This window comes from Parambassis ranga, chromosome 7, assembly GCF_900634625.1.
Source record: "Parambassis ranga chromosome 7, fParRan2.1, whole genome shotgun sequence".
Taxonomy (NCBI): Eukaryota; Metazoa; Chordata; class Actinopteri; family Ambassidae; genus Parambassis; species Parambassis ranga.
In genome coordinates this window covers 7301408-7313841 of record NC_041028.1, presented here as the reverse complement: position 1 = coordinate 7313841, position 12434 = coordinate 7301408, and the positions used below count along the sequence as shown (strand labels likewise).

The following is a 12434-nucleotide window of genomic DNA, read 5'->3' as shown; positions in this document are numbered from 1 at the left end:
AAAGACGCTGTAATTTAGCACTGCCAATTAAAACACAAGCTAAAACATGGGCACACTACAGAGGTGGCACCACAGGAGAAGCAGTGACACCTCAGTGCCAGGAGCTGCTGTAAAATAAAGTTATATCTGATCAGTGTTTTTTGTCTTTATTACATTGTTGTTTTGTATGGAGGGCCTGCTCAGGGAAATCCCAGCATGTACTGCCAGAGAAGTTATATAGCCTCGGTACTTTGGAAAGGGAACAGTTTTTTCGCTCTTGTTTGTGCAGATGTTTTGCTGTGTTTGCCATGTAATAATTCATTTATTTTTTTCAACCACTTGCAGCAAATGTCATCAACCGCTATTTAATTGCACAACATCCAGTAATATGTTCCCTTCTGAAGAGCTCCGGGGGGAATGTTTCCCAGCTCCTCCAAACTCCCAGAGAAAGCTTATTTCTAGGACAGCGTTTACAAAACGTATGATTTCGCTTCCTCTCACAGTTTTCTATTAAATTTTTATTTTGGCAGCATAAAGTGTTCTTTCTCTGATTTCCTCTTTGTATTGCCAGCACCCAGAGCGAGGCAGTGAGTTTTTGGCGAGCCACACCATCTGGGAACTTTTCCGACCTTGTACAAAGACTGCCACACAGACGTTTGTGGTTATGTGCACATTATCCATGAGCTCTGCTGCTCCAGGACCTTGAGCATGAAATCATAATCGCTTTCGTCATCATTCACATCGATACAAGAGGAGGCTGACACTCCTGCTTGTATTTCTGTTTGGTTACATGCAACCTCTGTTAGAGTGCAGCTTCCACAGAGGTGGAATGGCATGCAGATCAATGCCCTGCAGGGGCTGTTGTTGGCAGTGGACAGAGTTTTGATAAAGGCCTTTGCAGATAACATTCCTTCTCTCTTTGCTTCCTCTCTTTCTCCCGTTTTGTAGATTCAGTCTCTCTCTCTCTCTCTCTCTCTCTCTCGCTCTCTCTTTGTCTGTGTGTGCCCGTCTCTGTCTCTCTCGCTGTGGTTCAGTTGATTATGGTGTTGGTCTGTAGCTGGAGGGCTTGGCATCCAAATTAAACTCCTTTTGCCATACGAGTGTTCAACTAACGTGTCTCTGGAGATTAGCACACCCACTTGCTTGCACTTGCGTGGGTGTTGCCATGCAGTGGAGGGAACACAGATATAATTGATATAATCGAAACATGATGTTTATGTGTTTTGTGTGATTCAGCCCTATAAAAGTTTATTTTATACTCACTTATGCTTCTATTTATCAAGGATGAGGACATTGGGGCTAATGGCAGAGTGGCTGCTGCTTCTACACTGTACTAAGCACATTCTTGTTGACCCCAAATAGATGACCCTTAACACTGGAACCCAATCTCATGTCCTACAGAAGGACCTGTCCTCAATCTTCCACCCTCCAGCTGTCCACATTATTATCTGTTTCACTGACCATCTCAGTCAGTATAAGAATTCTTTTGCTGTTTGCTTCCTATGATGATTTTGGCACCATTACACACCCCTACACACACACACACACACACACACACACACCAACCCCTACCCCCAAATCCAATAACAAACACAGGAAGCTGCTGTCTCTGGGTAGAACAGACAGTACGAGGGGGAAGAAAAAGTTTGACGCCACTCTGTGGTCAACAAAGGGGCTCCGGCCCGAGCTCTAAGTGATGCAGAACATCTGCTGGGTGTGATGGGATGTCGCTTTAACGGTTTAGTCATGTTGCACGCAGTCTGATGGATGGCACTGAAGTGCCTGTCAAATTTCAACAAATCACAGCAGACAAGCTGTGTGTGTGTGTGTGTGTGTGGGGGGGGGGGGTGTTAAGGATTTAACATGAAAGCTGAAGCATCCATCTGTGAAGTTCAAGGGGAGCTGATGCAGCTCAAGCCTCGGCCCGTATGTGTGCACAAACTGCAGTATGACGGAGAATGTGTAGTTTCTTAGACAGTAATGTGCTGTTTACAAAATGACTGTACAATTATGGAGAATGGAGGCTGCACCACATGCACAAGACAGGGAGCAGAAATCTAACATGTGATTACACGCCCAGGCTGAGAGAGTGAAAAAAAATGAATGTGTGTGTGTCTGTTGATACTACACATTCAGACCATGTACTCTGCTCCCATAGTGTCCACTCTCAACATCCAGCGACTCTCTCTCTCTCTCTCTCTCTCTCTCTCCGCCTCCTCCTCCCCTCTCCTCCTCTCTGTTTGTAACTCTAGCGTCTGCAGGGGACCTTCTGTTCTTCATTTAGAGTTGCAGAAACACTGCTCGCTGTTGTAACCATAAAATTTGAGCCAGGCAGCTAAAACAGCAAGTGTACTGTCTTTAAATTACTTCATGTACAGAGCAGGGCGGCATTTCATCATTTTAATTATGTTGTCAAGTGTGTGTTTGTCTTTCTACAAATATGTATTATGAATTTAAAGAGACAACCGATTTACTGCAGACTTCAGGTTTTAGTGTTAAAGAGGGACGCTTCAGTTCACATCACTCATCAGAGATACTGATATTATTGCAGGTTGAGAGAAATAAAATGACTTTAATGGAGTTGTTTGTGGGGAAAAAGTATAATTTAGGAGTTTGTTTTCTCTCCCTGCCTGTTTCATTTATTTATTTTTACATGCAATGTTGAGATATTCAAGTTATTGATCATTTTTACTGTAAACAATGGTTCCTTGATTTGTTACAGTTCAGCAGATTCACCATTTTACTAGTAAAGAGTAAAACATTTGGATCAGGTGTTCAGAAGCAAGAGGAAGTATCCAGGTTTCTATCCAAGCACTTCAGCTTATCCAGGTCAAAGACTTGTCAGGTCAAAGATTTCCTTTTCAATATCATATAATTGAATGTTTTGATTGAGTGGATAATTATGAGAACAGCTCATCTTTCTCATGTCACAGGAATCAAAGCACCTCAGAGACAGCCAAGATCATATTTTAGACTCATAGAAAAAAACATCTGGTAAGATGGACAGTGAGAAATCAACAGAGGCTATAAATGCACAGAGAACCATCAAAGTTATTTTGTTAGTAAAGTTAGCAAGGCACCCGCGGCTTTCATTCCCAAACTGGCAAAGAGCTCTTAATGTGATCTAACTCTCCTTCATCCTCTCTCTCTCTCTGTTTCAAATCTCCATCCCTTGCCACGTCTTATTGGACTCAGTGAGACATGAACTGCTGCTCCTCTCAGTTTCCCCTGATCAGCTTAGAGACTAAGAACAATCGCTGCATTGTGTCCTAAAAGTCAGCTCGTTGTTTGTCCCTCAGTTCTGCTCTGCCCGTATATGCTCCTCACCTTTTCCTCATCTCTCCCCACTGCTGGCCCCGCTTTTCTCACGCGTACATACTTGCACCCCAATTACTGTACACAATCCCCTACATTGGCTGACGTCACCTCTGGGTGTTTGGAGGCCCTTTCTGAGGCCCCCTTCACAGTCAGAGTGACCCTATGTGTTTTACTGAGCAGTTAAGAGGTGGATGTTTATGTTGGAGGTGATTTATATTTTCCATCTTGATGGCCCCATAGGGTCACACGAGACATTTTTAATAGATGTCTATAATTGTGACCCATTCTTTGCATATATAGACACCCCTACTACTTTTATTTTCACTCACCTTGATTAAAGGCCATGGCTGCAAACCCTGCAAGCTGCTCAGACTCAAACTAGAGATGTGGGTTAATCCTATTCAGTCTTCAAATTTCCAAAGTAATGAAAAGACACAGTAAAACCCCCACTTTGAGCAGATCTGGATTAAACTATAATGATTATCACAATGACTGTGTATTACATATTTGCTTTATTAGACACCAGCATACTACTGTTATGTTCCTATTTGTATGTAAAAGACAAAGAAGCTTCTGACTGACTAAGAAAACAAAATACTAAATCTATTTCAGAATAATGGCACAGAATGGATGTGAATGTGTGTGTGTGTCTGTCCTACTGTGCAGAATATTAATCATTTATGTGTCCCTGCAGAGGCTAGAGGACCAGTCCCTGAACATCTGTGAGACAAGAGAAGGCATTCGGAGGAATCTTCTCTTCTTTCAGTGGATTATTTTCCAGGTGGACCGAAGCCAAGGTGGAGCCAGAGTTACGAGGGTGGCACACTCCCCACTGCCTTACCAACCTGAGAAGTGCAACACACACATATTTAAACAGATGTTCATTTGTTAAAAGTTGAGAGTTGTGTAATAATGTGAAAAAAACCCATATTTATTTGCATAAGACACCAAATGTTCCAGGATATCCTTCTTTGCTTTTCTGCCAAGCTCCCTAGAGTCCTTTCCAAAAAGAGCTATTCCAGCAGAGAGGATTGGTAACAAGTGAGCAATATATTTGGCTCATCCCTGAATTATGAAAATCACATTTAGCCTCTTAAAAATTGAATGTATGGAAAATGCTATACCTGATCTGATTGTTGTCCAGTCTCAACACTTGCAGGTTCTTAAACTGCCTAATGCAGCGAGGGACGTCTTCCAGGTGGTTGTTGTCTAACAGGAGCTCACCCAGCGACCGGTACGTCCCGACAAATGAGTAGCGCTCTATTCCCTTGTTGCTCATGTCATTGTGGGAGAGACGGAGGGACTGCAGGCCGGGCCGCAGGTGACGGAACGTGAAGGAAGGGATGCGGCTGATGTTGTTGTGTTGAAGCGTCAGTTTGCGGAGAGGGCGTGGCAGATTCATGGGGACAGAGGTGAAGTGGTTGTGGGACAGGTCCAAGGCTTCCAAAGACCTGAGGAACAGAGTAATCATAAATCCCTCTTGTTGGATACTTCTGTGGGCCAATCTTAAATATTTCAGCAAAGTTACTGAATGGAATGTCTTCATAGTTATAGTAGATAGTATATCACCTACAGCTGGAAACACTGGCTCAAATCCCTGCTTGTTGTACAAACTCTGAAGGCTTCTCCAACATTTGACATTTCAATGCCAACATATCAGCTTTACTGGGCTTCCCACAGTTTTTGGCAATAGTGTGAGTTCTCCTGCTGCACAGATAGACCATTAAATACCATCTTCATCCATCAAATACCATTAAGAACATACACTTCTTTACCACTGTTGGTGCCTACAATGAAGGTGACATACTGTGCAGCGTGGAAACACTTAAACATCAAATTTGATTTCATGGGGATTTTAAAGATGATAAAGACTCCCACCTTTCCCACAAATTCAAAGACCCTTGACTGCTGGCCTCATGTTTTATAGATACTGGACTCCTGCATAATGATGTTCCTAAGGGGGGAGGCAACACTAAGAGGGAATAATAGGAAGCACCGGGAGAGAAAATAATGGGACCTGGGGGGGGGGGGCCTGGCAGTATGAGGGGGTATTTGTGGGTGAGTGGCTGATAAGGGACATGAAAATGTTTGGTTTGTGGGAAACAAAATGAATGGCTGTGGAGATAGGATGGGATGGGGGGGGGGGGTTGAGGCGAAGAAACAGTATGGGTGGGGGGGTTAAGTGTTTTTGTTGGAAGACACCACACAGCTGTTGTGAGTTTACAGCACAGCTCGCAGCAGGAGGGGAACTTCATTTTGTGTTCTTCCGCCGTTCATTGACCACACTGAACCACAAGTGGGCTCAGAAGACACTGAGGCAGTCAGACAATGGCCACACAGTGAAGTGGAATAGAAAGATAGAGGGTGAGGGGGCTGGGACTGATGATTAATGCTCCAGAATTTTTGCTACTCGTAAAGGTGACTTACAGTGATGCCCTAAAAGTCCCAGGTTTCTTTAATCAAGAGGAGCTTTTGTAGGGCTTGAGACAAATGATGTGTGGCAGTGAAAAGCCCCAGTAGTCGTGTCTTAAACTTTATAGTACAATCTCTGTCTGAAAGGAGCTTAACTGATTAAATACTGCTAAGGAAATGTTCTTCTTTCCTTGTCCAGACACACTAGATAATCCTTTACATTGCAGCAATAATCAGTCACAAGCGATGCGCTGTCCACTGCAGCCCCACATGAACAACATCTGCTGCCATATAGTTGCGTGGCCTGCTGTAAGTCCTCCTATAGGACCATGGTGGGACTGTCTCTATTCATTGATGCTCAAGCTGGAGCGGGACAAGATTTGACTCCTTCCGTGGGGCTTCCTCTTTAACCTATATGTATTGGTTGCTGTGCAAATGTGTTTCTTGTCTGAAATGTAATCCCTGTAATAATCACCCTGTTTGTTTCTCTGTACCAGTTCAGACCAGTTGTGCGCCGCTGATTTGTATTCTAAATCATTGCCAGGAAGCTCAGCAGCAGTCGACCACTGCTGAGAGCTCCACATGGTATTAATGAGCAGAGGGACACACAATCCTATCCTCTCGGAGTCCTCCACCCTCCACACTCCCACCCGCTGGCACCTACACACACAACAACGCACATGCAACATGGTGTGTGGACACATGTTCATACATACTAATTTACAAACAGATTTCATATAAGACACAACAAGTTTTTTAGTGTTCACAAATCTACGCAGGTGTAATCAGGCTAATGGTCTGTTCATGCTCAGGGTTCTGGGTTCTGATGAGAACTGGCACACAGGATCCTCTGATCAGAAGCACAGGTACAATGCTTATTCCATCTGTGCAGAACCCATCCTGCCAACACTACACAAGCAGCATTAAGCACTTTGGCAAACTTTCCAGGAAAAATAATCTAGCCAGGCAGAGGAGTGGTGCCAAGTGGGCTAGAAAGACGCAGACTGGACTTAAAATCACGATGATGGATGGATGATGGCAGGACATGAATTGATTAAAAGCAACGTGCGCACTTCTGTGTGCACTGAATTTATTAACGCGGGCTGATATCTGGAAGTATTTTAGGCTGTTTGTCACATCTGTTCAAAACACATTGAAGCGTATTTGGATTCATTTAAAATTACGACAAGCACTTAGCTGCAGCAGTATATACTGTAAATCCACAGTGACGATTTTAATGATTTTAATGCACGCTGCCATTATAATATGTGTCCATAACCTTTAATAAATGTGAGGTGAAGATCAGTTGAACGAAAGTCAACAAGAGTTGTGGTGCTGTGTTTTCCAGTTTATATAAGCTTATTACGAAACCAATTTGTGCAGGGCCAAAGAAAAAAAAAAGCTTTAGTTACAAGTCCTATCAGGATGAGACACATCATAACACAACACAGAGAGAGAGAGAGAGAGAGAGAGACATCTTCGGTGTGATGATCACTGAACCTGCACCTCCATGCAGTCACTCTAAGCCTGCAGCCATCATAAATCCACACAGCTGACACAAATGGTACAAAGACATTCAATTAGGACTCTGTCTGTTTGAAGGTAAACTAAAACAACTTTCTGTTGATAATTAATTAATGCTGTTAGTAGTTGCACTGATATTTATGAAGCCGATGAGGTGTTAAGCTGTATTAAGAATTTTATAATCCTCAATAAATAAAAAAACTGTTACTGAAAACACATCATCCATAAACTACAAAAACCTCAGACTGATGTTTATGTGACTTTAATCTGTTGAAGTAATTCAAAGCATGCTCTGGTTTTGTCAGTGCACATGTGGAGTTTGGAGTCGGGTCTGTTGATAGACAGCAGTGATGTGACACTGGAGGAGGAGGAGCAGATATGGTGGCGTTTAAGACATTTATTTAAACCGACAGGTTTAAAAAAGAACCAAGAGAAGATGGCAGGAAGAGTGTGTGTGAGTATGTGTGTGTAAAGACAAAGGCTGCTGTGTTTGTGCCCTTAGGAAAAGTCAAATGTGGCTGTTAGTGTGACGCCATTAATTGTTCCACAGACTCAAGTTACATAACACACATGTTGGATAAAAACACAAGCTGTTCAGTGCATCAGTGCACAGTATGATGATGCATAAATCCTATGAAGATGCCATTATCAACATACAAGCTGGCTATCTAGGTTGCATTCTGCAAAATAAAACCACATTCTGCACATTCTCACACAGCATGGCTCCGCAGTAAAAGAGTCCCGGTGGACATATTGTGAATATTTGTTGCATTATGAAAGTGGGATGAGATGAAATGAGAAGAACTGGAAAATTCTAGCAGTAAGTGCAGTCTGTGACAGATCCCTATTCTTCATCTCTCTGTAACCTCCACTACACTTCTATTCACTGAACCTTTGCAGGAGGCAACAGTAACACTGACTCCGTGACATGGAACAGAGTTGCTGAAGTAACTAGAACCAGAACACTGAGGTTTATTTTACCATTAAGCAATTTACTTTTCATTTTCTTTCAGGTCTGCAATACGTCCCCACACACCTCAGCAGAAGAGCTACATATTGAACCAATTCCTCTGCTGATGGTTCAACATGGATTTAACAACCCACAAACCAACAAAAGGGAGGATCCTTGCTCTGTGTCAGTCTCATTTTTGACCTTTGCGCATTTAAAGTGTTGTCTCCTGCTGCGTGCATGAAGCTCGAACAAAGTCTTCACGTGTGCTGTCTATGTCATGATGAAGGAAGCTTTTACAATAGAGACACAGCTAATAAGCCTGCAGTGCCACCGGGATAGCTGCTGCCCTCGCTCCTAATGAGGTCAGGTGTCAGGCGTCGAGTATACTGGAGTCAGAAGTCAAGCCTGTTAGAATTCTCTACGGTAATGCCCCCAAGGTTTATACTTACTATTTTTTTATTTGTGATTACAAGATGTTGTAATTTCTTCAGTCAGATTTCCCCTGAATGCATCTTCTCTTTATATTTCTACTCTGTCCTCTGTAAAGTCCATAAAGTCTCTCTGAATGCACTTCTCTGCACTCATATTCTCTCCTCTTCCTTAGTTTTCCCTGAAGCTCCAACTGTGGTTCCCAAGGATCCCAGGGAGCAAAGAAAAACCCACTGGAATTCACTATATTTAAACAACACACACACACATATACACACGCAGGCACAAAAATGCCCTAAAGCTCTCACTCATACTGTTGCTCGTCTAAGTACACAAGGGTCAGCTGTCATAACGTCTGTGATATGTGTGCATGCTGGATGTGTGTGTGCGTTTCTGTTAGTGAGAGAGAAAGAGAGAAAAAGAGTGTGTGTCTGTGTGAATCAGTCAAAGTGGCAGCCTAAAATACTTGCTGATAGTGATACCAGATATGCTAAAGCAGCTGTAGTATTGATAATAATCATATCTGTTTGTATCTAACTGTACCCCTCTGATGGGTAGACAGATATTTTTAATGGTAATGCTGTTAGAAAAGCTTCTATCTTTTAATATGAATGTGTTATTTCAAAATGTGCAGCAGTCACAGGCATGGAATGATAAGTTACTCCCTAATCATTAAAAAAAAAAAAGATAACAAAAGGCTCCAAAATTAAACCAGGCTGCCCTCTGGTGGCTGATGTAGGAACTGCAGGAGAGTGACTGGATGGACTCACGTATGTACAGACAGATGGTCGTACCTGAGGTGGGTCCAGGCTCTGGTAGCAATGCTTTGCTCATGCAGATGGTTGTGACTCAGGTCCAGGACCCTCAGATGGATGCAGTCTCTCAGTTCCTCCTCTGTCACCTCCTCAATCAGATTTTCACTAATTTGAAGCAACTATACAAGAAAGACACAGACACTGCTGGAGATGCTTCAAACATCAGCAACCATCTTCTCAGTGATATTGGTAAAGATAAGGCACATAGCCAAAAGAAGCACCTGCAGAGAAGCAGGAAGGCCCAGAGGGATGGAACGGAAGCGGTTGTTGTCCAGCTGGAGGCTCAGAAGCTTCTGCAGGGGTGTGAAAGCTAAAGGTGACACGCTGCCCTCATGGAGGGTATTCTCCTGCAACTCCAACTTCAGCAGGTTCATCAGCCCTAGAAAAGAATCACAAGGACTTTCAAACAAGAACGTGCCTCTTATTGAATGCACACAGACTCAGGTTGTACCTTCAAAGCTGTAATGAGTGAGTGCACTGAGTTTGTTGTTGTTAATCTTTAGCTCCTCCAAAGATGGTGGCAGTGCTGGGATCCTGGTGATCTGGTTGTCATCTAAATTCAGAATCTTCAGAAAGGTCACGTTCTAAAAAAAAAAAGAAGTATTGAATGAGCCAGGATTATAAAACAGAAAAAAGGAATACTTGTCTCACAGTCCATAATTTTCCGACTCAGGACACAATCACAGTGTTCACAGAAATACACCAAATCTGTGCATCCATGTCATCTATCATGTATTTTTAGTAAAGCCACTCTGTGTGGCTCTTCAGTGAAAGCTGCTGTGGTTGATGTGAGAGTGGACAGGATCTTTGCAGTGTTCATCAGTCCTCTGTCATTACAGGGATGTGAGCAGTAAAGAAAGGAAAAAAGTATTCCTCTAAATATAATTCCTTTATATTATCCACATCATTGGCAGCAGCTGTCATCCAGCAGGTTCTTTTCAGCCAATAGGGTGACAGTATGTCAGTGGTGGTGTGTAATGATTGGTCAGAGTGTGGTAGGCTGCCTCAGCGTGGTCGGGATCCGTGTTGTGGGCCTGTGGTCATTTAGAGGTTGGACTGGATGTTATTCTTAGAAAGGATTAGTTAATGCAGTTTCAGTGCTCTTTTATTAACTGTAATGATACAGGATACAGTGTTTTTTATTTTAATTAGATGCAAAATGACTTATAAAACAAGCTTTTGAGTCACTCAATCACATTTAACTGGTGGCGGATCTTCTGTAAGATGCTGCAGACGTCCAACTCAAGTCGTGGCTGCTGGAGGTGGAGCTTGGTGCTTTTTGAACATCACTTTTTTAAGTGTTTAGTAATTATGAATGTAACTGTGTGTGTGATGTACTTACAGATAAAAAAATGGTGGACAGCAGTGTGATGGAGTGAATGTGAACACACAGAGCTGAGTGTGACTTACAGACAGAGGGTTTTGGCTGAATGACTCATCATCCAGTTTGTTTTGGCTCAGGTCCAGTGTGTCCAGGTTAGGAAGGCCGGAAAAAGTCTGCGGTGTGATGACTCTGATGTTGTTCTCTATAAAAGTAAAACACATAAAATAATGTGCTGAACTGTATGTGAAAGCTTAAACTGCAACATATGTAAAAAAATATTTCTATAAAATGTTGCTAGTGGCACTGAAGTGGCAATTTAAACTACAGATCTTATTTCATTCATTATTTTGTGCCATTCAAGCACAGGCGTGTTCATGACGCCATACAGTCACACACACACACACACACACACACACACACACACACACACCTGCCACGTCCAGCTTTGTGACCTCCGGGTTATAGAAGACTGGCATTTGAGTCATGCCGATGCTCCTGCAGAGGATTTCTCTGTCAGTGGAGTAACAACCCAGAGGAGACTCAGTGAAGCTGGAGTGAGTTTGAGTTTGATTGCTGGGAGCTTCTGTTGGCTCTTCTTCCTCTTCCTCCTCCTCCTCTTTCTCTTCCTCCCCCTCCTCTTCTTCCTCTTCCTCCTCTTCTTCTTCCTAAAGTGGAAAAAAAGCATCATAACTTCAACTAAAGTAAAATTAACAAAAAAAACAGCTGCACAAAATTTGAAACCTCTTCTTCTTCATCATCATCATCGTCATCATCATCTTCGTCGTCGTCGTCATCGTCATCATCATCATCATCATCATCGTCGTCATCATCTTCTTCTTCCTCTTCCTCCTCCTCTTGTGTTTTCCCATAATCCATCAGCTTTCTCTTCTCGGCATGAAGTTCCTTGAGAGCATCCATCAGGATGCTGGTCTCCTCCTCTCCCCTTCCACGTCTTCTCCAGCCGGGTAGAGGTCGCCCTAACCCTGCCTCCAAAGAGCAGGAGAAAAATCAATGACGTGATTATCCAGAGGAAAACAACAAAACACATGCTTTTTTTAGTGTTATTGGTATTGAGCACAGTAAAAAGAGGTCCGCACACCCCCAGTTTTGGAGGCAGATGCCAAATAATGACCTCCTGAAAAGGTACCCTAATTAACCCAAAATATGCTCAGTGTGCTTTGTTATATTATTGTTGCCCTCCAGGTGTCATTGCTATCAAGAGGAAGTCTGCCAACTTGGCACTACATTAAGCTTGAAAGCCACTTTTGACCACCTGGCAAGTATGGTCACAATCCTCCACTCTGTCCCGGACAAAAGATGAACAATGTGCAACTTGCAGTGAAAAGTGAATTACTTTATCCCAACAGTAAAGTTTAGTATTTTCTGCTCTTACTATCCTGTATGCTGTAGCCTCTTCTGTAGCTGCATGCTTCCTCTTCCCCCAGGCACTTCTCCTTGTTCTGCCGGCTTCCAGCTTTCTGAAATCAGCTTCTTTCTGCTCAGTGTTCTTTTCGGTGTCCATCTGGAGATGCTTATCCTCACTTAATTCTTCATTAAGATAAAACCGCATAGAATTATAATTATGAACACAAAACCATGAGAAAGTTATATTTGTATAAGCTGACAGCATGCAGCATGTTTACCAGCTTGTGGATCTGACGGCTGGATTGTTGCCGTCTCT

At 42.9% G+C, this 12434-nt stretch overlaps 1 protein-coding gene across 1 annotated transcript; it reads right to left on the bottom strand.

Annotated features, from left to right (window-relative positions):
* Positions 1-3924: 3924 nt before the first annotated feature.
* On the bottom strand, positions 3925-11367 carry LOC114438724 (extracellular matrix protein 2). The gene is made up of 7 exons (XM_028410247.1): positions 11184-11367; positions 10840-10955; positions 9881-10013; positions 9651-9808; positions 9409-9548; positions 4422-4748; positions 3925-4142 (listed from the first exon to the last, which is right to left on the bottom strand). Exons 1-7 carry the CDS (start codon positions 11236-11238, stop codon positions 3995-3997), a joined length of 1077 nt encoding a protein of 358 aa, XP_028266048.1. The 5' UTR covers positions 11239-11367; the 3' UTR covers positions 3925-3994.
* Positions 11368-12434: the final 1067 nt, after the last annotated feature.

Excerpts from the sequence above, each read along its gene's own strand:
- LOC114438724 (XM_028410247.1), bottom strand. The coding sequence starts at position 11,238 with ATGACTCAAATGCCAGTCTTCTATAACCCGGAGGTCACAAAGCTGGAC. Across the intron at positions 9,809-9,880 it reads CACTCATTACAGCTTTGAAG|GGCTGATGAACCTGCTGAAG; the intron begins GTACAACCTGAG and ends ATTCTTTTCTAG. Across the intron at positions 4,143-4,421 it reads CTGGACAACAATCAGATCAG|GTTGGTAAGGCAGTGGGGAG; the intron begins GTATAGCATTTT and ends TGCACTTCTCAG.